At 50.8% G+C, this 25,629-nt stretch overlaps 1 protein-coding gene across 3 annotated transcripts; it reads right to left on the bottom strand.

Annotated features, from left to right (window-relative positions):
* Positions 1 to 85: 85 nt before the first annotated feature.
* MPI (mannose phosphate isomerase) lies at positions 86 to 8,696 on the bottom strand. Of its 3 annotated transcripts, XM_004056524.5 has the most exons (8): positions 8,169 to 8,696; positions 7,604 to 7,731; positions 6,689 to 6,889; positions 5,485 to 5,626; positions 4,967 to 5,149; positions 1,989 to 2,162; positions 1,095 to 1,303; positions 86 to 802 (listed from the first exon to the last, which is right to left on the bottom strand). In XM_004056524.5, exons 1-8 carry the CDS (start codon positions 8,182 to 8,184, stop codon positions 584 to 586), a joined length of 1,272 nt encoding a protein of 423 aa, XP_004056572.1. In that variant the 5' UTR covers positions 8,185 to 8,696; the 3' UTR covers positions 86 to 583. The 3 variants fall into 3 exon arrangements, with proteins under 3 accessions (XP_004056572.1, XP_004056573.1, XP_018866317.1); XM_004056525.5 differs by lacking the exon at positions 1,095 to 1,303 and having other exon boundaries at positions 8,169 to 8,241; XM_019010772.4 differs by lacking the exon at positions 7,604 to 7,731 and having other exon boundaries at positions 8,169 to 8,191.
* Between the last annotated feature and the right edge of the window lie 16,933 nt (positions 8,697 to 25,629).

The following is a 25,629-nucleotide window of genomic DNA, read 5'->3' as shown; positions in this document are numbered from 1 at the left end:
AAACTGGGGCATCATGTAGGGAGGGCTCTTTTGGCCCACTTTAGGAACAGGTACCCCAAAGGCTGAGTGCTCATTACCCCACAGCCTCGACACAAGTGATCTTTAATTGCTTTGACAGAACAAGCGTGTAAACAGCATTAGTCTACAGGCCTACCCTTTCCCTTTCCTCCTCTGCAGCTGAGGAAATGGGCAGTCCCAGCACTAGAACCCTGTTCTTAGAAATTACCTGGTCTCTTGCTCTGACAGATGCTGAGCTAATGCTGGGTCACATATTTAACAGCTAGCCTAAAGCCATAGGCTGGAACAGAGTTGGCAAGAGCCTGGCTCAGGTGTAGCGAGGAGTAGAGAGGGAAGACAAGGGGAGTATCAGACCCCTCACACGGGCCTCTCCTCCCCAAAGATGGTTCCACCTGGGTGTGTTCAGGAGTCACTACCTTCATGCTCCCTCCTCCCCCACCCCAGCTCTTCCAGGGTATACCTAAGGGGTCCAGAGCAAGGAAGGGGGCTTGAGCTGGGCCCGAGGAGGTGAGGCTGGCTGGAATTTAGGGTGGCTGGCAGAGGAGAACTGGGGAGGCTGCAGCCTTTACAGCAGACAGCAGGCACGGAATATCAGCAGGTCCTTCGGCTCAGTAAGCTTCAGTGAGACACTCTCATTGGCCCCAATGAAGAGCACGCCACCACGTTGCAGAGGGATTGGTGTCTGGGTTGTGGGTGTGCTGGCTATTACTGTCCCCTGTACCATCAGGAGGATGCTGGCAGAGTCCAGTGCCAAGACCTTGTATTCAGTGACAGAGCCAGGGACCTGGGCAGGAAGAAACGATAAGGCAGTGCAGCTCAGACTCTGCTCTCATCAGCTCATGGGCCCAGGACAGTCCCCAGGGCACGAGGGAGAGCTCTGCCACCTTCTCCCACAACCCAGGCTCAGTCAGCATAGAGGCCTGGTCCCTGGTACAGGAAGGAATGGGCAGGCCCTGGGGCCACCCTCCGCCAAGTGGGCTTGACAGGAAACCCAGCCCCTGGTGTCCTCCACGTCGTGACCCTTGCCAGAGATTTTCATGGCACACGAAGGACACCCATCATAGCCCCTCACTCACCTCCGTCTTCATAATGGTGAAGTCTGGTACAGGGGGGTCATAGATAGAGAGGTAGGGGTCTTCCTGACTCCGTGTTGGGAGAAAGAGCCTGTCCTTGCTGGAGCTAGGGGTATAGCTGAGCATTTCACACAGGGTTGGCACATCAATGAACTTGGGTGTCAGGCCAGCACGAACTGTGTTGTCTGAACACGCCATGCACTCCACGCAGTCTGGAGAGACAGTCGTCATGTGCTAAGCTGATGAAGTATGCCTTAGCTCTCCAGTTCTGGGCCTCCTAACCTGAGCTCCATGAACCCCATGCCAAGTTAGGTAAAAATTTCCATGAATTGTATTCTCTGGGAGAATGGGGTTAAGATATCAAATACCAAAAACAGGTGACAGGTCACCCATTATTGTGAGAGGGGAGTCATGTTAACCCCTGGGGGTTGGGGAGCCCCAACTCTGTAGTCTCCCACTTCTACCCCAGAATCCTGTGCATGAGGCATGTGTGGATAAGCAGCCAACAGTCGAAAGGTGGCATCCTTCCCTGGCAACATGCATATTTTAGTGTAAAAATCCCTGGTAGGTAGGACAGACATACAAAGGCTGTGACAGAACAACAGCTTTGATCCAATATAGCCTGCGTTCAAATTGTGGTTCCCACACTGACTGGCAGGACTTAAAATCAGAGTAGCATGGCATCACAGGGTTGGTGTCAGGATTCAAGGCGTGTTCAATGCTAAATGCATTTATCATCCCTACCAGCTGTTGCTTGCTGAGCCCAGGAACCCTCAGAGGTCAGAGCTGCAAGGTCCTTGGGAGTCTCCTTGACCACCCTTCTCCTTCTTTTGTCCAGATAGGGAAACAGGGCCCAGCAGGGATGGCAGTGGGGCTCACTGCTGAAATGTGGCTCACCTCCTTTCAGGTAGGCATGGGGTACGTTGGCCTCCAGAAACATGGCCTCCCCAGGCTTCAGGGTAAGCAGGTTCAGGAAGTAGATGGCAAAGCAGCCGATATCACCTGGGTACTGCTGGTGCAGCTGTAGCAAAAGCTCCCCAAAGATGTCCTCCATGTTGTTTCCGGCAGCCGCTGAGGGTCACAGAGCACCCCAAGGTCACTTAGGGGGATACTCAGTGCTGTTCATAGCCCCACATTGGCCAGGGAGTCCTAGGAAAAGGTCCCTGCCACAGGAATCCAGAAGCCAAAGTGGCCCTGTCCTTCTGGCCACGCCTCCAGCCCTTTGGGGGTCGAGCCTTGCTTGATACTCCAGTCCATACAAATACCATCTTTCATCATATCTTGACTATTCATATGCCCAGGACTATATTAGCCACTAAAAGAGCTAGAGTATGGTCCTTTCAGGATGGGATTTCTCAGCCTTGGCGCTACTGACATTTGGGCTAGGTAATTCTTTATTGTGGGGGCTGTCCTGTGTACTGATGGATGTGTAGCAGCTTCCCTGGCCTCCACCCACAAGATGCCACTAGCAACCCCTATCTGGGTTTTGACAATCAAAAATGGCTCCAGACAACAGCCAAATGTCCCCTGGATGAGAACCACTGCCCTTGGAGCTCAAAATCTAGGGAGATAACTCAAAAGAGTTTCATGAAGGGTAACCAACATGCCCGAGCTTTCCCTTTTTTTTTTTTGAGACGGGGTCTCGCTGTCACCCAGGCTGGAGTGCAGTGGCACGATCATAGCTCACTGCAGCCTCAACTGTCCAGGATCAAGCAATCCTCCTAACTCAGCCTCCTGAGTAGCGAGAACCACAGGTGCATGCCACCATGCCCGGCTAAGTTTTTTATTATTTGCAGAGAGAGGGTGTTGCTATATTGCCCAGGCTGGTCTCGAACTCCTGAACTCAAGTGATCCTCCCACCTAGGCCTCCCAAAGTGCTGGGAATACAGGTGTGAGCCACCACACCCAGCGACTTTCTAGTTTTTAGCACTGAAAGTTCTGTGTCTCAGCCGGGCGCGGTGGCTCACGCCTGTCATCTCAGGACTTTGGGAGGCCAAGGCAGGCGGATCACGAGGTCAGGAGTTCAAGACCAGTTTGACCAACATGGTGAAACCCCATCTCTACTAAAAATACAAAAAAAAAAAAAAAAAGCCAGGTGTGGTGGCACGTGCCTGTAATCCCAGCTACTCGGGAGGCTGAGGCAGGAGAATCGCTTGAACCCGGGAGGCGGAGGTTGCAGTGATCAAGATTGTGCCACTGCACTCCAGCCTGGGTGACACAGCGAGACCCCGTCTCAAAAAAAAAAAAAAAAAAAAAGAAAGTTCTATGTCTCAGAGAATCTCTCTCGGTCTGCTCCAGAGAGCATGAGGCAGAATGCGCTGAGGGCCAAAATGTGTCCTGGAAACGACAAGGGAAAATGAGCTCAGCCTGGGTAGAGTGGCAAGGGTGGACTTCTTTAATTTTTAAATTTTTTTTCTTTTTCTTTTTCTTTTTCTTTTTTCAAATCGGAGTCTTGCTCTGTCTCCCAGGCTGGAGTGCAGTGGTGCAATCTAGACTCACTGCAACCTCCACCTCCTGGGTTCAAGTGATTCTTGTGCCTCAGCCTCCTGAGTAGCTGGGATTACAGGCACACACCACCATGCCCAGCATTTTTTTTTTTTTTTTTTTGAGACAGAGTCTCGCTCTATTGCCCCGGCTGAAGTGCAGTGGCACGATCTAGGCTTATCACAACCTCTGCCTCGCCTGGCTAATTTTTGTATCTTTAGTAGAGATGGGGTTTCACCATGTTGGCCAGGCTGGTGTTGAATTCCTGACCTCAAGTGATACGCCCGCCTCAACCTCCCAAAGTGTTAGGATTACAGGCGTGAGCCACCGTGCCCAGCCAGGCTTCTTTAAAGTGAGGCAAGGGGCCTGGCGTGGTGGCTCACGCCTGTAATCCTAGCACTTTGGGAGGCTGAGGCAGGTGAATTGCCTGAGCTCAGGAGTTCGAGACCCGCCTAGGCAACATGGTGAAACTCCGTCTCTACTAAAATATAAAAACTTAGGCAGATGTGGTGGCACATGCCTGTAATCCCAGCTACTCAGGAGGCTGAAGCAGGAGAATTGCTTGAACCCGGGAGGCAGAGGCTGCAGTGATCCAAGATCGCACCACTGCACTCCAGCCTGGGGCAATAGAAAGATACCCTGGCTCAAAACACACACACACACACACAGACACACACACTGAACAGAAAAAAATATGCTTGGGTCAAATAAATAATGCCCTAAGGCTCAAAGGTAATGGGAAACCTGTAGAGGTAAAAGAGAGCTCTGGGCCACCTAGAGAAGGGGCTGTGGCTGCCAGGCTAAGAAGCTGAGACCTCATTGCCTGCACCACATAAGCTCATTGCTGGGAGTCTGTTCTGTTTTGGGTTTCTTACTGCTTGTGTTGACTCCCCACCTTCGGGGTGACATGACCACATCCATCACAGTCATTTCCTGAACTCTTCTTAGCACAAGGTTGGGCACACAGAAGGTAAAGGAAAGATCAAATGACTGAGTGCTGGAGGCATCAGGCCTTTCCAGGAGAGGGAGGATGCTCGTGTCCCCTTCCTGCCTCTTTAGCCCCGAGATACAAGTCCATCCATGGAGGGCAGCTGCAGGGCTAGGGAAAATCTCAGAATGCCTAGGTGGAAGGCATCCTAAGAGTCCTCTATGCCAGTCTGCCTCCAACCATCTGGAGAAGATGACCAGTTGGGAAGCAGCACTCAACTAAGAAGGGCCCTGCTCCACAAAGACTAGGCAAGCAATGCTAAGTTGCCAACAGGTCATCTAAGTGGGGCCCCTTTTAGTGTTCCACTTGGGCAAGGGGGTTGAGAACTGTCCCCAGAGTCTGGTGTCTGCTGGGAAGCCCAGGCCAGAGCATTGCACCCAACCAGGAATATAACCATGCCCACCTTGCTGGGAGATCCGCTTCACCAACAGGTTGAGCTGTTCCACCACCACCTTCTTCTCACTCTTCATCAGGTGGGAGAAACAGCTCTGCAGAGAGGAGGCCACAGCCTGGGAGTCATGGCTCATGGTCTGCTTCAGGTGTGTTGCTGCCTCATCTCCAATCAGGAACTGAAACTCAGGCACCTCTACAGGAAGGCCAGGCCCAGGGCCCATATCAGGAATGGTAAGATGGAACCCACACAAGTGGGGAGTTGGAGGACACCTTTCCATCCCAGCCCTAACCAAAGAGCCGGCAATGCTAAGTAAACTTTGCAGTGGAAACCAATCACTCACCACCAGCCCTTGACAACCACACCTGAGCCTGATCTCACTGGCCTGGCTCACTGGCTCCAAAAACTGCTTCATGAGGCCCTTCAGTTCCTGTGACATGTGACCCGTTCTCAGCCACTGTTCCTATCATCTTGGTTCCCCAGGTATCCCTGGCCCAATACGCATGCCTTCAGCATTCTGCCCAACTTACTCTTTAGAAAGGTTACAATCTCCTCAACTGGCCGGAAGCCACACAAGCCCTGGAAGGGGGTGAGGGCAATGGCCATCTCTGGCTTGTGGTTGGCATCGGGGTAGTGCTGCGGAGCCTGGAGGTGCAGCTTCTCTGCCAGCTCCTGTGGGGTGGCCAGGGGAAGAGGAGGATGGTGAGGGTACAGCCATTACCTAGCAGGGACACCAGTGCCACCTAGCCCCTGCTGTCCACCCTCCCCAGTTGCAGGATGGCAGTGACTACCTACCTCTGGCAAGGAGCCCAGTCAAAGCATGTTGCAGAAACTTGGGGCTCAGCCAACCCAGGGCAGGGGCAAATCAGGGAAAAGCTGGGGCAGACTTTAAGAGGCTTGGCCTGTGAATCAGGAAACCCAAATACCAGACCAAGCTCTGACACTAACGAGCTGTGTGGCTTTGGGTAAATCCCTCCCTTCTCTGGGTCTTACTTTGTGTATCTAGAAATAAGGAGTTTTGGCTGGGCATGGTGGCTCACGCCTGTAATCCCAGCACTTTGGGAGGCTGAGGCGAGCGGATTACGAGGGCAGGAGTTCAAAACCAGCCTGGCCAATATGGTGAAACCCCATCTCTACTAAAAATACAAAAATTAGCTGGGTGTGGTGGCGCGTGCCTGTAGTCCCAGCTATTTGGGAGGCTGAAGCAGGAGAATTGCTTGAATTGGGAGGAGGAGGTTGCAGTGAGCCGAGATCGTGCCACTGCACTCCAGCCTGGGCGACAGAGCAAGACTCAAGTCTCAAAAAAAAAAAAAAAAAGGAGTTTTGATCCACAGTTGCTTAGGATGGGACTCAGGCTTGTGTAGGGAGACTCCATGGGGGTGGGGCTGAGGGTACCTGCCCTGCCTTGCAAGTTGAACTCTTCCTGAAAGCAGATGAGTAAATGGCAGATATGAATAGACATGGGTTGGATGAGGGAAGACCAGGAACAAGCCCCTTGGAATGAGCTTAGAGAAACTCCCCTGGCACAGGCTGGTGAGCTGTTTGCTTAGACTTAGTTGCTGCATGTGTCACTACCATCTGGCTTTGCAGAGCTAAATTGGGAGTTGTCAGCCTGGATTTGGCCTTGGGCAGGAGCCTGGCATGGGTGGGGTAAAAGTGGCAGTAAAAGTCATGGGAGGGCCTTAGCATAAGCCCTTCTGTACCCTGACCTCTGCACTGCACTCTGTCCTTTACCTTGTTAGGGTGTGCCTGGATGGACAGGGGTGTTTCAACTGAGAGCACTTTGAAGAGGAAGGGCAGGTTGCCATTAAAGGTGTCCTTGACCTTTGAGCCCAAGCTGTCCTGGTTCTCAGCAATCCACTGGCTTAGGGTCTTCTGTGAGATGCGGTTGTCAAGGATCTTGGCATCCCCTCGGGGGTGAGTCCCCATCCACAACTGGAAAGACAGGAAACTTGGGAGGGGAAGGGGGAAGAAACCTGCCACCCTGAGTTGGCCTGTCCCAATCCGTTATGCTGTGCTCCCCACAGGGCAACTGAATCCTGGGAAAGGCCTCCCAGGTCTGGATACAAATGTTCATGCCATCATGGACATACAGGGAGGCAGTAGACCCAGGCCCTTGTCCAGACTCGGCCTCTAGCCATCTATGAAGACTTGGACTAGTTATTTCCCTTCTTTAGATGTATCTTCTTTGTCTATCCAAAGAGGAGAATGACATCTGCACTGTCAAGGTAGCAGAAAAACTATGACTCTTAAATGATTCTTTCAGGGGTTAACATACATCTTCCAGTTTCAGAAGCAGAGGCGAAAGCTTTGGCTTTTTCTCCACTAAATAGGCAGGAGAAATATTTTAGGTTAATAAAAATGCAAAAAAATAGTCAAAGTAAAAAAACTTAATTGTCAAAGAGGGCTGAATTAAAATTCACTAAGTGCTAAGAGTGGTTGGGGGAAGGAGAGTGCTGGAAATCCCAGCCTATTATGACAAAACCTCTCTTCTTTTTGATAACACTATCTAGTCCATTAGCCTGAAGAGCCAAGTGGGTCTCCTCCCTCCTTGCTGCCTCACCCTTCCCAGCTGATTCTTATGACTTGCCTCAGGCCCTTTCTCCTGACCTGCGGGTAAAGTGGGCTGAAATACAGCCCGGGGCTCACCTCTGCATAGGGCTTGTCCTCTGCGATCTGGGCCAGTGGATCACTGCTGGCCAACAGCCGCGCCACTTCGCTGTTGGAACCCATCTTCCCCCAGGCATACTGCTGCACCGCACAGGAAAGTGGGAATACTAGGGGCACAGACAGGGTCAGCTGCCACTCCACTCCTCAGGCCCCACCCTAGTGTCCCGGGAAACCAGACAAGAGCTGGGGGTGCTCACTGGGGACAGAGTCAAATAAGGGTTTTGTAGGCTGTTGGATGAGACCCCCATCTGCTGCAGGCCTCGATGTTCCCAACTGTCAGATGGGCAGCAGTAAGGACCTTGTGCTGATCTGAGGCAGGGTGGCGGGGAGGGAGCAGAAGGTACCTATCCCACGGCACGACGTCTAGAAGGGCCCCCTCCCCTCGGAGGTCAATCCCCATCGCAGGTGGCCCCACCTCTGCCCGGCGTCCACCCATCTTTCCGCGGAATGCCAGGAGCGGACTCAACCTGGCCGATCATGCCGGGAGTCGTCCCCAGGACGCGCCCCACCAACACACTCGCCGACACCCCGGCCAATGGCTCACCTCGCGGAGCGGCCATGCTCGCCCCCTGCACCAGGATTAAGCACGTATGCCTTTCCCGGCAGCCCCCGCGGCCCTCTGCGCCCAGAGCTTCACGGGAAATGTAGTTCCCTGAGCGTTCCGCCAGGCCCTGGGGCACCCGTGCCCAGAGGCTTACGGCCGCGATCTTCGGTGTCACTATTCATTCATTCTTTCCATCGCCGGGCACAGATGTACTGAAAACCTGCTAAGTACCACGGACTGTTCTAAGGGCTGGAGGATACATCAGAGAGCAAGATAGCCTTCCCTCTGCCTTTGTAGAGCGCTTACATTCTGGTGAAGGCAAGACAGACAAGTATTGTAAGCAAATCATGTAGTATGTTGAAAGGTCAAGGCCACAAAAAGTAAGGGGGCAGGTGGCAGTGGGAGGCAGTTTGCAGAATTTAAAAGGCTGTCTGGGCAAGCCTCTTGAGGGGGTGAGGTTTGAGTCCAGACTTGGCGGTGAGGAAGGCAGGAGTGTTCTGCGGGGAGGAAACAGCCACAGCGGAAGCCAGAGCAAGGCGGGAATGTGGGACTGTGCCGGGAGTGTTGGGGAGGGAACTGCTAGCAAGGAGGCCACTGTGGCTGGAGCAGAGTGAGTAAGACAGGGGCAGTGAGGAGGTCAGAGAAGAGAGGAGGGGGGCAGAGCTTTGCAGGCTATTGCTATTGTGAAGACTTTGGGTTTTACTTCGAGTCTCTCAGCAATTAGAGATTTGAGCAAAGAATTGCTGTGATGTGAGTAGGGACATACTAGTGATGATGATGGTAAATGTCACATGCAAGGCCCTTCACTGCTCTGAGCTTTGTAGAATGGGGTGAATAATGCCAGCCTGACACGCTTGTTGGAGGGTCAGATGGGATGACGTGGGACACCTATAAGGCAGTCAGCTCCCTGTGTTCCTCTGATCCTTCCCGTCCCAGGTGCTGTAGAAAGTCAGAACCCCAACTCCTACTCCAGGCTGAGCTGCTTACAAGTTGCACACACAGAAGTCAGGGGAATTACCAAAAGCTGTGCATAGGGAAGGATGGCCTTGGGCCTTGGCTCTGCAGTAATCTTGGCTATATCCTGTGGTGAAAGGCTTTGACATCCAGACCTTCTCAGTCAACAGCCTCCTAGGAGAAGGACAGTCAGTGGCTCAGGCCTGTAATCCTAGCACCTTAGGAGGCAGAGGCAGAAGGATTGCTTGAGGCTAGGAGCACAACAGTCAAAGCTCCAGGGAACCTGGAATGAGGAGTTACAGTCCTGACTCTACCCTCATCACCCCTGCAATACCCTCATTCCCACAGCCTCTACCACATGTGCCCAGGGGAAAGAGCGGGTGCTGTTTTCCCTGTAATCCTCTGCCCAGGTGTGGGTATCTATCTCACCTCCCCTGGGGTCCTCTGGCTCAGATAAATCAGCTTGCATTTTAAAGGAAGCTTTACCATGCACTAAGGAATAATAAAATGGATAATACAAGACTCATGAAACAACGTACTCGATACCTCCTGCTTTGGAATACCACTCCTTTCCCTCATCTCCACTACCCAAGTGATATGATTTGGCTCTGTGTCCCCACCCAAATCTCATCTCGAATTGTAATCCCCACATGTTGAGGGAGGGACCTGGTGGGAGGTGATTGGATCATGGGGGTGGTTTCCCCCATGCTGTTCTCATGATAGTGAGTGAGTTCTCCCGAGAGCTGATGGTTTTAAAGTGTGGCACTTTCTCGCTCGCTCTCCTACTGCCATCTAAGATGTGCCTCGCTTCCCCTTTGCCTTCTGTCATGATTATAAGCTCCTGAGGCCTCCCCAGCCATGTAGAACTGTGAGTCAATTAAACCTCCTTTCTTTTTTTTTATTTTTTCTTTTTGAGTATTGAGTCTTGCTCCGTTGCCCAGGCTGGAGTGCAGTGGCGTGATCTCAGCTCACTGCAACCTCTGTTTCCCAGGTTCAAGTGATTCTCCTGCCTCAGCCACCCAAGTAGCTGGGTGCACACCACCATGCCCGGCTAATTTTTGTATTTTTAGTAGAGGCGAGGTTTCACCATTTTGCCCAGGCTGGTCTCGAACTCCTGACCTCAGGTGATCCACCTGCCTTGACTTCCCAAAGTGCTGAGATTACAGGCATGAGCCACCGCGTCAGGCCAAACCTCCTTTTTTTGTTTTTTTTTTTTGAGGAGTCTCACTCTGTCACCCAGACTAGAGTGCAGTGGCCACGATCTTGGCTCACTGCAACCTCCGCCTCCCGGGTTCAAGCGATTCTCCTGTCTCAGCCTCCCAAATAGCTGGGACTACAGGCACGTGCCACCATGCCTGGCTAATTTTTGTATTTTTAGTAGAGATGGGGTTTCACCATGTTGGCCAGGCTGGTCTCAAAATCCTGACTGCAGGTGATCCACCCACCTCAGCCTCCCAAAGTGCTGGGGTTACAGGCATGAGCCACCATGCCTGGCCCAAACCTCCTTTCTTTATAAATTACCCAATTCAGGTAGTATCTTTATAGCAGCATGAAAACGGACTAATACACCAAGCAATAGGAACCTTCTCAGATAAGAACGAGGGACTAATGAGGTTCAAGGAGTTCTTGGAGCACTCCCCACTACCACTACCACAGAAAACAGAGTCAGGGTTACTTGCTCATAGTATCCCTGCAAAGTGAAGGAAGAACTTAGATTGTTGGGAGATACAGACCACCCCCCAACTCCATGCCACCCTCCCCCAATACAGAAAAACTTATCTGTAAGGGAAACTAGGGTGTTTGGAGAACCTAGAACCTTCTACTTCTTCCCTCTTGCTGGTCTATCTTGAGAAAAGAGATTTTATCTGAGGAATGTGCATCCTTTTATATTATCAGGCCCAGAGAGACATTGATATGGAGGACAGACCCTTCTTAGGTGCCCGTCTGGCCCGCAAGTATGGAGATAAAGGGAAAATTTTGAGTCCCTTCAAGGGAGATTTCAGGAACTAGCTAGCCCTGCACCCAGCAATTAGGGAAGTAAATGAATAACCCACTAAGGAAGAAGGTAATAGTAACTTAAGCAGCCACCCAAGTAAGCCAGAGTCACAAGATGTTTAGTTCTCTATAAAAACTAAAGATAGGGGCCGGGCGTGGTGGCTCATGCCTGTAATCCCAGCACTTTGGGAGGCCAAGGCGGGCAGATCATGAGATCGAGTTCAGGAGATCGAGACCATCCTGGTTAACATGGTGAAACCCCGTCTCTACTAAAAATACAAAAAATTAGCCGGGCGTGGTGGCAGGCGCCTGTAGTCCCAGCTACTTGGGAGGCTGAGGCAGGAGAATGGCAGTGAGTGGAGATGGTGCCACTGCACCCCAGCCTGGGCGACAGAGCAAGGCTCCGTCTCAAAAACAACAACAACAACAACTAAAGATAGAGTGCAGCGGCTCAGGCCTGTAATCCTAGCAGTTTAGGAGGCAGAGGTAGAAGGATGGCTTGAGGCCAGGAGTTCAAGACCAACCTGGCCAACATAGCAAGATCTCATTACTATTTTAAAAAAAATGAAAATAATATCTTGGCCAGGTGCAGTGGCTCACACCTGTAATTCCAACACGTTGGGAGGCCAAGGCGGAGGATAACTTGTGTCCAGGAATTCAAGACCAGCCTGGGCAACATAGCAAGACCCTGTCTCTAAACATACTTTAAAAATTAGCTGAGGGTGGTAGCACATGCTGGTAGTCCCAGCTACTCTGGAGGCTGAGGTGGGAGGATTGCTTGAGCCTGGAAAGTCAAGGCTGCAGTGAACTGTGATTGTACCACTGCACTCCAGCCTGGGTGACAGAGTGAGACTGCATCTCTAAAAACAAATAACACCTTGACATGTCTTCTGGTTTTGTTTTTTTTTCAGAGATGGGTTCTGTATGTGTCATCCAGGCCTACTGCAGCCTCGAATTCCTGGGCTCAAGCTATCCTTTCATCTCAACCTCCTGAGTAGCTAGGACTATAAGCACATGCCACCACACCTGACTAATTTTAAAATTTTTTGTAAAGACGGGGGGTTCTTGCTATGTTGCCTAGGCTGGTCTTGAACTCCTGGGCTCAAGCTGTTCTCCTGCCTCAGTCTCCCAAAGTGCTGGGATTCCAGACTCCTACCAGATGGAAAATGCCCACTGCTGTCACATTGACCTCAGATAAGGGGGAACTGAAGACTGAACTCTGACCACCATCCTTTTTTCCAAATTATTCCTGAGGGATGTGGAGAGAGTCACACCCACGGGCCAAACCTTAGCATTCCTTTCTGCTGACACCAAGTTTTTAGACAAAGCCTTGCTTCCTTAGCCAATTACAAATCAAAGAATCTCTGAATTCACATGAGCCCCTGCTTCAAGATATCCCACTTTTTCGGGGCAAACCAACGTGTAACCTCTATTATCGATTTACAATTTTGCTTTCCTGAAATGTGCCCCTTCTTTTAAAAACCCTTGCTTGTAAGCCATTGTGGAGTTCAGGTCTTAAGCATTAGCTGCCTGATTCTCCTTGCTTGGCACCTGCAATAAATTATCTCACTTTCTTTTGCTGCAAGTCCCGGTGTCACTGTTTGGCATTTTTGTTTTGTTTTTTTTTTTGTTTTTACTTTGAGACAGAGTCTTGCTCTGTTGCCCAGGCTAGAGTGCAGTGGCACAATTACAGCTCACTGCAGCCTCTACTTCCAAGACTCAAGTGATCCTCCCACCTCAGCCTCTTGAGTAGCTGGGATTATAGGCACATGCCATCACGCCCTGCTAATTTTTTATTTTTTATTTTAAGAGATTGGGTCTCACTATGTGGCCAGGCTGGTCTTGAACTCCTGGCCTCAAGTGATCCTCCTGTCTCAGCCACCCAAAGTGCTGGGAGTATAGGCATGAACCACTGTGCCTGGCCAGTGTTTGGCTTTTTCTGCACACTAGGAAAGCAGACCCAAGGTCAATTCAGTAACAACATTAAAATGAGACAGCAACCACATTCTACTTCCTTCCTTTTGAGCTATTTATTTATCTCTTGAAACTGCTTGCTATTGCCACAACTAGGTATAAATTAACCTAATAATACCACAATGGACACTGTAACCCATACCCTACAGTTTAACAATGTATCACCAATCACTAATCAGTGCTAATTCAGTAAACCAATGAGAATTCCTGACAAAAGACTGTATCAGCCCACTCCTTGTCCCTGCATTTTACCTTTAAAAACATACTTGTGGCTGGGCACTGTGGCTCATGCCTGTAATCCCAGCATTTTGGGAAGCCAAGGCAGGAGGATTACGAGGTCAGGAGTGCGAGACTAGCCTGGCCAACATGGTGAAACCCTGTCTCTACTAAAAATACAAAAAAATTAGCTGGGCGTGGTGGTGCATGCCTGGAGTCCCAGCTACTCAGGAAGCTGAGGCAGGAGAATCGCTTGAACCCAGGAGGCGGAGGTTTCAGTGAGCTGAGATTGCACCACTGCACTCCAGCCTGGGCGACAGAGCAAGACTCCATCTCGGAAAAACAAACAAACAAACAAACAGAAAAAAAAACTTGAAACAAAGGCCTAACAGAGCTCATATCCAAGGTTACTTGGGTCTGAGTTTTATGGACAGCTGTCTCACTGTGAATCAAGTAACTTTAATTTTGTGACTCAGCCTCTTCCTTTTAGGTTAACAATCTCTAGTAGAACTGTTCACACTCTATTATCTAGTGACAATACACTTTCCTCTCTCTCTTCCCTTCTAGACCATACGTCTAATTCAGCTTCACATTTCTGCCAGTGCCCAGCTGAGGGTTCAAGCTATAATAGCAGCATTTTTTTTTGAGACAGTCTCCCAGACTGGAGTGCAGTGGCAAGGTCACATCTCACTGCAACCTCCACCTCCTGAGCTCAAGTGATCTTCCCACCTTAGCCTCCTCAGTAGCTGGCACTACAGGCACACACCACCACACGTGGCTAATTTTTGTATTTTTTATAGAGACGGGGTTTTGCCATGTAGCCCAGCTGGTCTCAAATTCCTGAGCCCAAGGAGTCCACTGGCCTCAGCCTCCCAAAGTGCTGGGATTACAGGTGTAAGCCACCGCACCTGGCTGCAGCTAACTTTTATTGTTATGATAGTGGCAGGAGGCAGACAAATCCTAGGCAGACAGGGATGGGTCCCCGGTGAAAATCAACCTTCAAACCAAAGACAGTTTAAAGCCTGAAAGCCAAGCTACAAGTCCTGGGTAAATCCACGGACTGGAGTGAGAACCTCTCTTCCAGTTTGGTGCACTTTCCTCTGATTGATCCCCACCCCTCACCTATTTTACATATACCTACCCTTCCCTAATTGGTTTCGTACACTGTTGTGCCCACCTTTGAGTGATGCCTTTGTTTTAGCCTTTTTTGCACACTCACAAACCAATCAGAATGTACTCCGCCATTCTGAGCCTATAAAAGCCGCAGATGCAGCCACACCGAGTAAGAGACCACCCAACTTCAGGTGGGGGAAGCCCTCACATCCTCCTCTCCACTGAGATCTGTTTTGTCACTCAGTAAAGCTCTTTGTCCCCCTCACCCTTCAATCGTCAACATAACCTCATTCTTCTTGGACACAGGACAAGAACTTGGGACTACCGAACGTAGGTAAAAAGAGGCTGTAACACTGGTCCTCTGCCTTCCACTGGCTGAGGTCAGGTGCCTCATGTGATGGGAAGGAGTGGCAGGGCCAAGCCAGTACTGGAGCCATAGGCTGGAATGGGGCAATGGGACTGACAGAGCTGTTAACACATCAGCCGCTGTCCATCAGGCTGCAGACAGTGGGACCAAAAGAGCTATTAGCATGCTGTAATACCCACTCTGGGGCTTTGGGGTCATAGGCATCCCTGTTCATACACCACCACTTTCCCCTCAGTGCAACACGCCTGGTCCAGCCTCAAGCCCTGCATGGAACCCACTCCTGTGTCTGTGCTTGGTGTGGTGGCCAGACTCCACACTTGCTCACACCTCCTCCTTCCAGGGGCTGAGTGCAGGGATCTGCATTGGAGTGGAAGCCAGGCGTGGCCCAGTGACCTGAGTAGACGGGGCATCTCCTGCAGCAAGCCCAGGCCTGAGCAAGGCCCGGGCAGGGGTGTTGCCAGCTGAAGACCTCCAGCTGACAAAGGGGCTGAGAAAAATCCTGCCTCAGTTATACACTGGGTAAGGCCAGAGTTCAGTCCTCAGTTCCCCCTTATCTGGGGTCTATGTGACAGCAGTGGGTGTTTTCCATCTGCTAGGGGTCTGGGTTTCTGGAAGACAACTCAAGGGCATATGTCAGCCAGGTGCGGTAACTCACACCTGTAATCTCAGCACTTTGGGAGGCTGAGGTGGGCAGATCACTAGAGCTCAGGAGTTCAAGACCAGCCTGGGCTACATGGCGAAACCCCAGCTCTACAAAAAAATACAACAATTAACTGGACATGGTGGCACATGCCTGTAGTCCTAGCTACTCAGGAAGCTGAGGTGGGAGTTTAGTCTGAGCCCAGGAAGGTCGAGGCTGCAGTGAGCCATGTCCCTGCCACTGCACTCCAGCCTGGACAACAAAGCAGATCGTGTCTCAAAAAAAAAAAAAAAAAAAAAACCACCAAGGCTGGACGTGGTAGCTCACGCCTGTAATCCCTGTAATCCCAGCACTTTGGGGGGCCGAGGCGGATGGATCACTTGAGGTCAGGAGTTCGAGAGCAGCCTGGCCAACATGGTGAAACCCCATCTCTACTAAAATATAAAAAAAAGTAGCTGTGTGTGGTGGTGCGTGCCTGCAATTCCAGCTACTCAGGAAGCTGAGGCAGGAGAATCGCTTGAACCCAGAATGAGACTCCGTCTCAAAAAAAAAAAAGGTTCCAGATAGCTGAACACATGGTCCCTGGAGGTCACTGGAGGGTGGTCCTCCAGAAAGGGCATGGAAACACCACACCCCTTCCCACGGGTCTTGCTCCATGCATCTCTTCCATCTGGCTATCTGTATCATTTGTAATATCTTTTGTTGACCTAAAGAGAAAAGAAACTTAGACAAATTTAATATAAGTAGTGTTTATTTGGGCCAAATTTGAGGCCTGTGATCAGGAGCATGGATTCAAGTTGCCCTTAATATATGCTCCAATTAGCAACAGTTACTAATGGTTTGTTTTTTTTTTTTTGAGACAGTCTTACTCTGTTGCCCAGGCTGGAGTGCAGTGGTGCCATCTCAGCTCACTGCAACCTCCGCCTTCCAGGTTCAAGTGATCCTCCTGCCTCAGCCGCCCTAGTAGCTGGGATTACGGGCACACACCACCATGCCCAGCTAATTTTTGTATTTTTAGTAGAGACAGGGTTTTGCCATGTTGGCCAGGCTGGTCTCGAACTCCTGACCTCAGGTGATCTACCTACCTCAGCCTCCCAAAGTGCAGGGATTACAGGCGTGAGCCACCGCGCCCAGCCACTAATGGGTTTTTAAAGGAAAAGAAGAGGCAGTTCCTATGTTGTTTACCAAGAATTTGCATTAGGCGGGGCATGGTGGCTCACGCCTGTAATCCCAGCACTTTGGTAGGCCAAGGTGGGTGGATCACCTGAGGTCAGGAGTTTGAGACCAGCCTGGCCAACCTGGTGAAACCCCGTCTCTACTAAAAATACAAAAATTAGCTGGGTGTGGTGGCGTGTTCCTGTAATCCCAGCTACTCGGGAGGCTGAGGCAGGTGAATTGCTTGAACCCGGGAAGTGGAGGTTGCAGTGAGCCACGATTGCACCATTGCACTCCAGCTGGGGCGATAGAGTGAGACTCCGTCTCAAAAAAAAAAAAAAAGAAGACAAATATATTTAAAATTAAGCATTAATCAGGCTGGGCCGGGTGCGGTGGCTCACGCCTGTAATCCCAGCACTTTGGGAAACCAAGGCGGGTAGATCACGAGGTCAAGAGATTGAGACCATCCTGGCCAACATGGTGAAACCGTGTCTCTACTAAAAATATAAAAATTAGCTGGGCGTGGTGTTGCACGCCTGTAGTCCCAGCTACTTGGGAGGCTGTGGCAGGAGAATCACTTGAACCCGGGAGGCGGAGGTTGCAGTGAGCTGAGATCACACCACTGCACTCCAGCCTGGTGACAGAGCGAGACTCCGTTTCAAAATAAATAAATAAATAAAGTAAAATAAAATTAAGCATTACTCAGGCTGCACTTAGGGCCGCCTCCCTGTAACCAAAAGTCACTGTAGCCCTAGATACTGACCATCTGCATCCACACTGTTCCTATAAATAGGATGTCTGACATTAGAATCATAAAGCTTTTGTTTAAGAATTGCTTAAGATGGGCCAGGCGCGGTGGCTCACGCCTGTAATCCCAGCACTTTGGGAGGCCGAGGTGGGTGGATGGATCACGAGGGCAGGAGATGGAGACCATCCTGGCTAATACCGTGAAACCCCATCTCTACTAAAAAATACAAAAAAATTATCCGGGTGTGGTGGTGGGCACCTGTAGTCCCAGCTACTTGGGAGGCTGAGGCAGGACAATGGCGTGAACCTGGGAGGTGGAGCTGGCGTGAACCTGGGAGGTGGAGCTTGCAGTGAGCCAAGATCGTGCCACTGCACTCCAGCCTGGGCGTCTCAAAAAAAAAGAAAAAAAAAAGAATTGCTTAAGATGTTTTTCAGATCCTTAATTCTGGGGGAACAAGTGATGCCAAACAGTTTAAAGACTCCTGACCAGGTACAGTGGCTCACGCACCTTGGGAGGCTGAGGAAGGAGGAACGCTTGAGCCCAGGAGCTTGAGACCAGCCTGGGCAACATGGCGGAACCCCATCTCTACAAAAAATACAAAAATTAGCCATGCTTGGTGGGCGTTCTCTTGTGGTTCCAGCTACTCGGGAGTCTGAGGTGGGAGGATCGCTTGAGCCTGTGAGGTTGAAGCTGCAGATTGCTTCACTGCACTCCAGCCTAGGCCAGAAAGCAAGAAAGACCCTGTCTCAAAAAAAAAACAGAAAACAAACCAAGCCAGGCACAGTGGCTCACACGTATAATCCCAGCACTTTGGGAGGCCGAGGCGGGCGGATCACGAGGTCAGGAGTTTGAGACCAGCCTCCTGGCCAACATAGTGAAACCCCGTCTCTACTAAAAATACAAAAAATTAGCTGGGCCTGGTGGCGGGCGCCTATAATCCCAGCTACCTGGGAGGCTGAGGCAGGAGAATCGCTTGAAGCCAGGAGGCAGAGGTTGCAGTGAGCTGAGATCGCGACACTGCACTCCAGCCCAGGCGACAATGTGAGACTCTGTCTCAAAAAAAAAAAAAAACCTTTAAAATCCCTAACCGGGCTCTCCCTCCCCCTCCCCCTCTCCCTCTCCCCACGGTCTCCCTTTCCCCACGGTCTCCCTCTCCCTCTCTTTCCACGGTCTCCCTCTGATGCCGAGCCGAGGCTGGACTGTACTGCTGCCATCTCGGCTCACTGCAACCTCCCTGCCTGATTCTCCTGCCTCAGCCTGCCGAGTGCCTGCGATTACAGGCGCGCGCCGCCACGCCTGACTGGTTTTCCTACTTTTTTGGTGGAGACGGGGTTTCGCTGTGTTGGCGGGGCTGGTCTCCAGCTCCTAACCACGAGTGATCCGCCAGCCTCGGCCTCCCGAGGTGCCGGAATTGCAGACGGAGTCTGGTTCACTCAGTGCTCAATGGTGCCCAGGCTGGAGTGCAGTGGCGTGATCGCGGCTCGCTACAACCTCCACCTCCCAGCCGCCTGCCTTGGCCTCCCAAAGTGCCGAGATTGCAGCCTCTGCCCGGCCGCCACCCCGTCTGGGAAGTGAGGAGCATCTCTGCCTGGCCGCCCATCGTCTGGGATGTGAGGAGCCCCTCTGCCTGGCTGCCCAGTCTGGAAAGTGAGGAGCGTCTCTGCCCCGCCGCCATCTCATCAAGGAAGTGAGGAGCGCCTCTTCCCGGCCGCCATCCCATCTAGGAACTGAGGAGCGTCTCTGCCCGGCCGCCCATCGTCTGGGATGTGAGGAGCCCCTCTGCCTGGCTGCCCAGTCTGGAAAGTGAGGAGCGTCTCTGCCCCGCCGCCATCTCATCAAGGAAGTGAGGAGCGCCTCTTCCCGGCCGCCATCCCATCTAGGAACTGAGGAGCGTCTCTGCCCGGCCGCCCATCGTCTGGGATGTGAGGAGCACCTCTGCCCCGCCGCCCCGTCTGGGATGTGAGGAGCGCCTCTGCCCGGCCGCCCCTACTGGGAAGTGAGGAGCCCCTCTGCCTGGCCAGCCGCCCCGTCCGGAAGGGAGGTGGGGGGGTCAGCCCCCCGCCCGGCCAGCTGCCCCGTCAGGGAGGTGAGGGGCGCCTCTGCCCGGCCGCCCCTACTGGGAAATGAGGGGCCCCTCTGCCCGGCCGCCCCTACTGGGAAGTGAGGAGCCCCTCTGCCCGGCCAGCCGCCCCGTCTGGCAGGTGTACCCAACAGCTCATTGAGAACGGGCCGGGATGACAATGGCGGTTTTGTGGAATAGAAAGGGGGGAAAGGTGGGGAAAAGATTGAGAAATCGGATGGTTGCTGTGTCTGTGTAGAAAGAGGTAGACATAGGAGACTTTTCATTTTGTTCTGTACTAAGAAAAATTCTTCTGCCTTGGGATCCTGTTGATTGGTGACCTTTTACCCCCAACCCTGTGCTCTCTGAAACAAGTGCTGTGTCCACTCAGGGTTAAATGGATTAAGGGCGGTGCAAGATGTGCTTTGTTAAACAGATGCTTGAAGGCAGCATGCTCGTTAAGAATCATCACCACTCCCTAATCTCAAGTACCCAGGGACACAAACACTGCGGAAGGCCGCAGGGTCCTCTGCCTAGGAAAACCAGAGACCTTTGTTCACTTGTTTATCTGCTGACCTTCCCTCCACTATTGTCCTATGACCCTGCCAAATCCCCCTCTGCGAGAAACACCCAAGAATGATCTATAAAAAAAAAAAAAAAATCGCTAACCGGGCCGGGCACAGTGGCTCATGCCTATAATCCCAGCACTTTGGGAGGCCGAGGCAGGCGGATCACCTAAGGTTAGGAGTTCAAGACCAGCCTGGCCATCATGATGAAACCCCATCTCTGCTAAAAGTACAAAAGGTAGCCAGGCATGGTGGCAGGCGCCTGTAATCCCAGCTACTCAGGAGGCTGAGGCAGGAGAATGGCTTGAACCTGAGGGAGGCAGAGGTTGCAGTGAGTCGAGATCACGCCCCTGGGCAACAGAGTGAGACTCCATCTAAAAAAAAAAAAAATCCCTAACCCTAAACACCTTGGGGAAATAGATTTGGGGTTTTCTCCCATCCCCTCTTTAGGTCGCCCTACAATTAAACCTTTTTCTTTGCTGCAACCCGGTGCCTCAGCGTATTGATTTGCACATCTGGCAATGAACTTACTGCAGTTACAATCTGACACTATCTCCAGGTAGAAAGTGTTGGAATTAAATTAAATTGAAGGACACCCAGTTAGTGTCTGCTGCAGAATTGCTTGATGTGTGGAGAAACAACCCACACATGTCAGGTGTCAGAAGTATTGTGTTGAATGACTGTTGAGGGAGTCTGTAGTTGTGAGGGAGAAAAAAACACTGCTTTTTTCATCAATTCTCAAGACAACCCTGTGAGATTGTAACCACCTAACAGCTTCACCTTGCCTGCTGCCTAGACAGAGCCAATTTATCAAGACAGGTGAATTGCAATGGAGAAAGAGTAAATTCATGCAGCGCCAGCTGTGCAGAAAACCGGAGTTTTATTATTACCCAAATCAGTCGTCCTGAGCATTCAGGGATCAGAGTTTTTATTTTAATTTATTTGTTTGTTTATTTTTGAGACAGAGTCTTACACTGTTGCCTGGGCTAGAGTGCAATGGTGTGATCTCGGCTTACTGCAACCTCTGCCTCCCGGGTTCAATCGATTCTCCTGCCTCAGCCTCCGGAGTAGCTGGGATTACAGGCGCCCGCCACCATGCCCAGCTTATTTTTTGTATTTTTAGTATATAGACAGGGTTTCACTATGTTAGCCAGGCTGGTCTTGAATTCCTGACCTCATAATCCGCCCGCCTCGGCCTCTCAAAGTGCTGGGATTACAGGCGTGAGCCACCGTGCCTGGCCTATTTATTTATTTATTTTAGACGGAGTCTTGCTCTGTTTCCTGTGCTGGAGTGCAATGGCACGATCTCAGCTCACTGCAACCTCCACCTCCCGGGTTCAAGCAATTACCTGCCTCAGCCTCCCGAGTAGCTGGGATTACAGGCGACTGCCACCATGCCCAGCAATTTTTTTTAAATATTTTTTAGTAGAGATGAGTCTTCACCATCTTGGCCGGGCTGGTCTTGAACTCCTGACCTTATGATCCACCTGCCTTGGCCTCCCAAAGCGCTGGGATTACAGGTGTGAGCCACTGCGCCCGGCCTCTGGGATCAGAGTTTTTAAAGATAATTTGGCCGGGTGTGGTGGCTCATGCCTGTAATCCCAGCACTTTGGGAGGCCGAGGCGGGCATATCACGAGGTCAGGAAATCGAGACCATCCTGGCCAACATAGTGAAACCCCATCTCTACTAAAAATACAAAAATTAGCCGGGCATGGTGTCGCATGCCTGTAATCCCAGCTACTTGGGAGGCGGAGGCAGGAGAATCCCTTGAACCAGGGAGTTGGAGGTTGCAGTGACCCGAGATTGTGCCACAGCACTCTAGCCTGGTGACAGAGCAAGACTCCGTTTCAAAAAAAAAAAAAAAAAAGAAAGAAAAAAAAGATAATTTGGCTGGTAGGGGCTAGGCAAGTAGGGAGTGCTGATTGGTCGGGTTGGAGATGGAATCATAGGGGGTCGAAGTGAGTTTTTCTTGCTGTCTTCTGTTCCTGAGTGGGATGGCAGAACTGTCTGAGCTACATTACTGTTGGAGGTGGTGTTAGCTGATCCATCAAGTGCAGGCTCTGCAAAATATCTCAAGCACTGATCTTAGGTTTTACAGTAGTGATGTTATTCTCAGGAGCAATCTGGGGAGGTTCAGACTCACAGCTGAAGGCTGCATGGTCCCTAAACCATAATTTCTAATCTTGTAGCTAATTTATTAGTCCAGAAAGGCAGACTGGTCCCCAGGCAAGAAGGGATTTTTTTTTTTTTTTTTTTTTTGGAAAAGGGCTATAATCAATTTTGTTTCAGAGTTAAACTATAAATTCCTTCCCAAGGTTAGTTCAGCCTACACCCAGGAATGAACAAGGACCACTTAAAGGTCAGAAGCAAGATGGAGTAGGTTAGGTCTAATCTCTTCCACTGTCATAATTTCCTCAGTTATAATTTTTGCAAAGGTGGTTTCAAGATCAAGATGAGAAAAATGGGTCTTGGAGAGGTGAAATAACTGGTTCAAAAGCAAAGAGCTGCATTCTCTATACCTCCTCTCTTGTAGAATAAATGAATGATGTCTCTCTTGTAGGGAATTAGACAGATAGATGGGCAGCCACCACATTGGTTGTAATTAAGTTTCATTCTTTCTTCACCAGCCCAGCATTGTACTTGGCTGCAGCAGACCCAGAGCAGGCAGGACTGCCTTGTGGGGTGTGGACTGTTCTCCTCTGAGGCTGCAGACAGCAGACAGCAAAGATCTGTCTGCTGCCCTTGAGGGGTGGCCATAGAGGCTTGGGGACAGGCAATTTCTAAGGGGATACAAAATGGATCCTTCCCCATCCTCCCACTTGTGTGCAGATATTTCCCGAAGTAAAGCTGAGCTAAACCCTAAAGGATAGTCAGGATTTAGACGGGAGAGGAAGGTGAAAGAAACAGATGACCAGGCGCAGTGGTGTGTACCTGTAGGCCCAGTACTTTGGGAGGCGGAAGTGGCAGGATCAATTGAAGCCAGGAGTTCAACACCAGCTTGGGCAACAAAGTAACACCCTGTCTCTAAATAAACAAACAAAATAAATGGATGCAGGGAAACAGTAAAATAGTTACTAAATGTGTATGATGCATGTGGGCTGGGCACAGTGGCTCACGCCTGTAATCCCAGCACTTTGGGAGGCCGAGGCGAGCAGATCATTTGAAATCAGGAGTTCAAGACCAGCCTGGCCAAGATGGCGAAACCCAGTCTCTATTAAAATTACAAAAAAAAAAAAAAAAAAAAAAAAAAAATTAACTGGGTGTGGTGGTGAGTGCCTGTAATCCCAGCTACTTGGGAGGCTAAAGCAGCAGAATCTCTTGGACCTGGAAGGCGGAGATTGCACTGAGCTGAGATCATGCCACTGTACTCCAGCCTGGGTGACAGAGCGAGACTTTGTCTGAAAAAAAAAAAAACCAAAAAAAAACCCAAAACCTACAAAAAATAAATAAATAAATGTGTATCATGTGCTTTATACTATGTTAGTGACAGAAACACAACAGTGAGCAAAACAGACCTCAGCCCTACCCTCATGGAGCTTTCAGTCTAGCGGAGGATACAGGCATAAAGAACCACCTATACTATTATTAATTACAATCTGCAATGGGTATTGTGAAGGAAAAGTACAGGGCAATAGGAGAGCTTATGTTGGGTGTGAGGTGATGATGATGTAACCAAGAGAGTGAAGGGAAGCTACTCCTGAAGAAAGGCATCTGAACTTGCATTTAAAGGGTAAGGAGAGGTTAACCAGAGGATGATAGTGGGGCATGGGTTAAGTGCATACCAGGTAGAGGGAACACGTGTAAAGGCCCTGAGACAGGAGGGCACAAGGAAGGTTTGAGCAACTGAAAAGAACTTGCATGGCTGGAACAGTGGGTGGGGGTTGGGGGCTAGAAGGGGCTAGAAGGGGTCAGAAGGGGAGAAAGGTAGGGGCAGATCCATTAGGACCTTGAAGACAAACTAAGAATTTGGGCCTTTATGATTTTTTTTTTGTTGTTGAGACAGAGTTTCACTCTTTTTGCCCAGGCTGGAGTGCAATGTTGCAATCTTAGCTCACTGCAACCTCCGCCTCCCAGATTCAAACGATTCTCCTGCCTCAGCCTCCCAAGTAGCTGGGATTACAGGTGTGCACCACCACACCCAGCTAATTTTGTATTTTTGGTAGAGATGAGGTTTCACCATGTTGGCCAGGGTGGTCTTGAACTCTTGACCTCAGGTGATATGCCTGCCTTGGCTTCCCAAAGTGCTGTGACTACAGGCATGAGCCACCTTGCCTGGCCTGATTTTTTTTTTTAACTGAGACAGGGTCTCACTCTGTCACTCAGCTGGAGTGTAGTGGTGCAAAGATGGCTCACTGCAGCTTTGACCTCCTGAGCTCAAACAGTCCTCCTGCCTCAGCCTCCCAAGTAGCTGGGAGTACAGGCACAGGCCACCATGCCTAGCTAATTATGTGTGTGTGTGAGATATATATGTGTGTATATATATGTATATATATGTGTGTATATATACGTATATATACACACATATATACACATATATATACACACATATATACACATATATATACACACACATATATACACACACACACACATATATATATATATATTTTTTTTTATTTGGTAGAGCCAGGGTCCTGGTATGTTGCCTAGGCTGGTCTCGAACTCCTGGCTTCAAGTGATCCTCCTGCCTCTGCCTCCCAAAGTACTGGGATTACAGGCATGAGCCACGCACCCAGCCCTTTATGGAAATTAATTGAAAAATTTTAACCAAGGCGGGAGGATCACTTCAGCCCAGGTGTTTGAGACGAGCCTGGGCAATATAGTGAGATCCCCATCTCTACAAAAAATCCATAAATTAGCTGGGTATGGTGGTGACCAGCTGTAGTCCCAGCTACTCAGGAGGCTGAGGTGGGAGGATTGCTTGAGCCCAGGAGCTCGAGGCTGCAGTGAGCCATGATTGCACCACTGCACTCCAGCCTGGGCGACAGTGAGACCCTGTGGGGGGGGGGGCGGGGGGCGGGGGAAAGCGGAGCTGTGGAGAGTGAAGCAGCCACTTCCCCCATGATTGAGGCTCTGTTGCTGAATTCCTTCATTCACTTCATAAATGCTTGATGTCCAGGTTGAAGTCCCAACTCAGGTCCCAAACCTGATGGGCCCAGGAACCCTCGTCCCTAAAACGATGAAACGACATCAGAGGGCGAGCAGCCCTAAAAGAAGCAGGCTCAGCTCGGGTGGAGGACTGCTGGATGGTCCTGGCACTTCTCTTTCCCCGAGCACGTTCTGCAGAAGAAGCGCTTTCCTAGTTCTCGCAAGGCCTCTGGCCTCACCTGTCACCCCTGTCCTTTGCCCAGGGATCAGTTTGGACTTCTTCCCAAACTTGGGTCTACAGAGAAGTGAAGGGGCTGTTTCCTGTCCCACTTTTGAGAGTTTGCTTTAGAAACATAAAATTGGAAGGTGTCAGATTGACAGGCACTTGGGAAGGACTCCGGCCACGCCTCTGGCTCCGTAGACGCTCCGCGCAGCCAAGACCCCTGAATCCCCAGCAGAGCGAAGATGTGGACGGAAGCCGAATGCCCACCCACCGCACTATTGTGGGCTGGGCGGGGGCGGGGGCGGGGGCGGGGCGGAGCGACATCGGTGACGTCATAGGGCCACGCCCTTGGGGGAGGGCAC

The sequence above is a fragment of the Gorilla gorilla genome, chromosome 16 (genome assembly GCF_029281585.2).
Source record: "Gorilla gorilla gorilla isolate KB3781 chromosome 16, NHGRI_mGorGor1-v2.1_pri, whole genome shotgun sequence".
Classification (NCBI taxonomy): Eukaryota; Metazoa; Chordata; class Mammalia; order Primates; family Hominidae; genus Gorilla; species Gorilla gorilla.
Note: the sequence above shows the minus strand (reverse complement) of the source record. Positions and strands in the feature narration are given on the sequence as shown.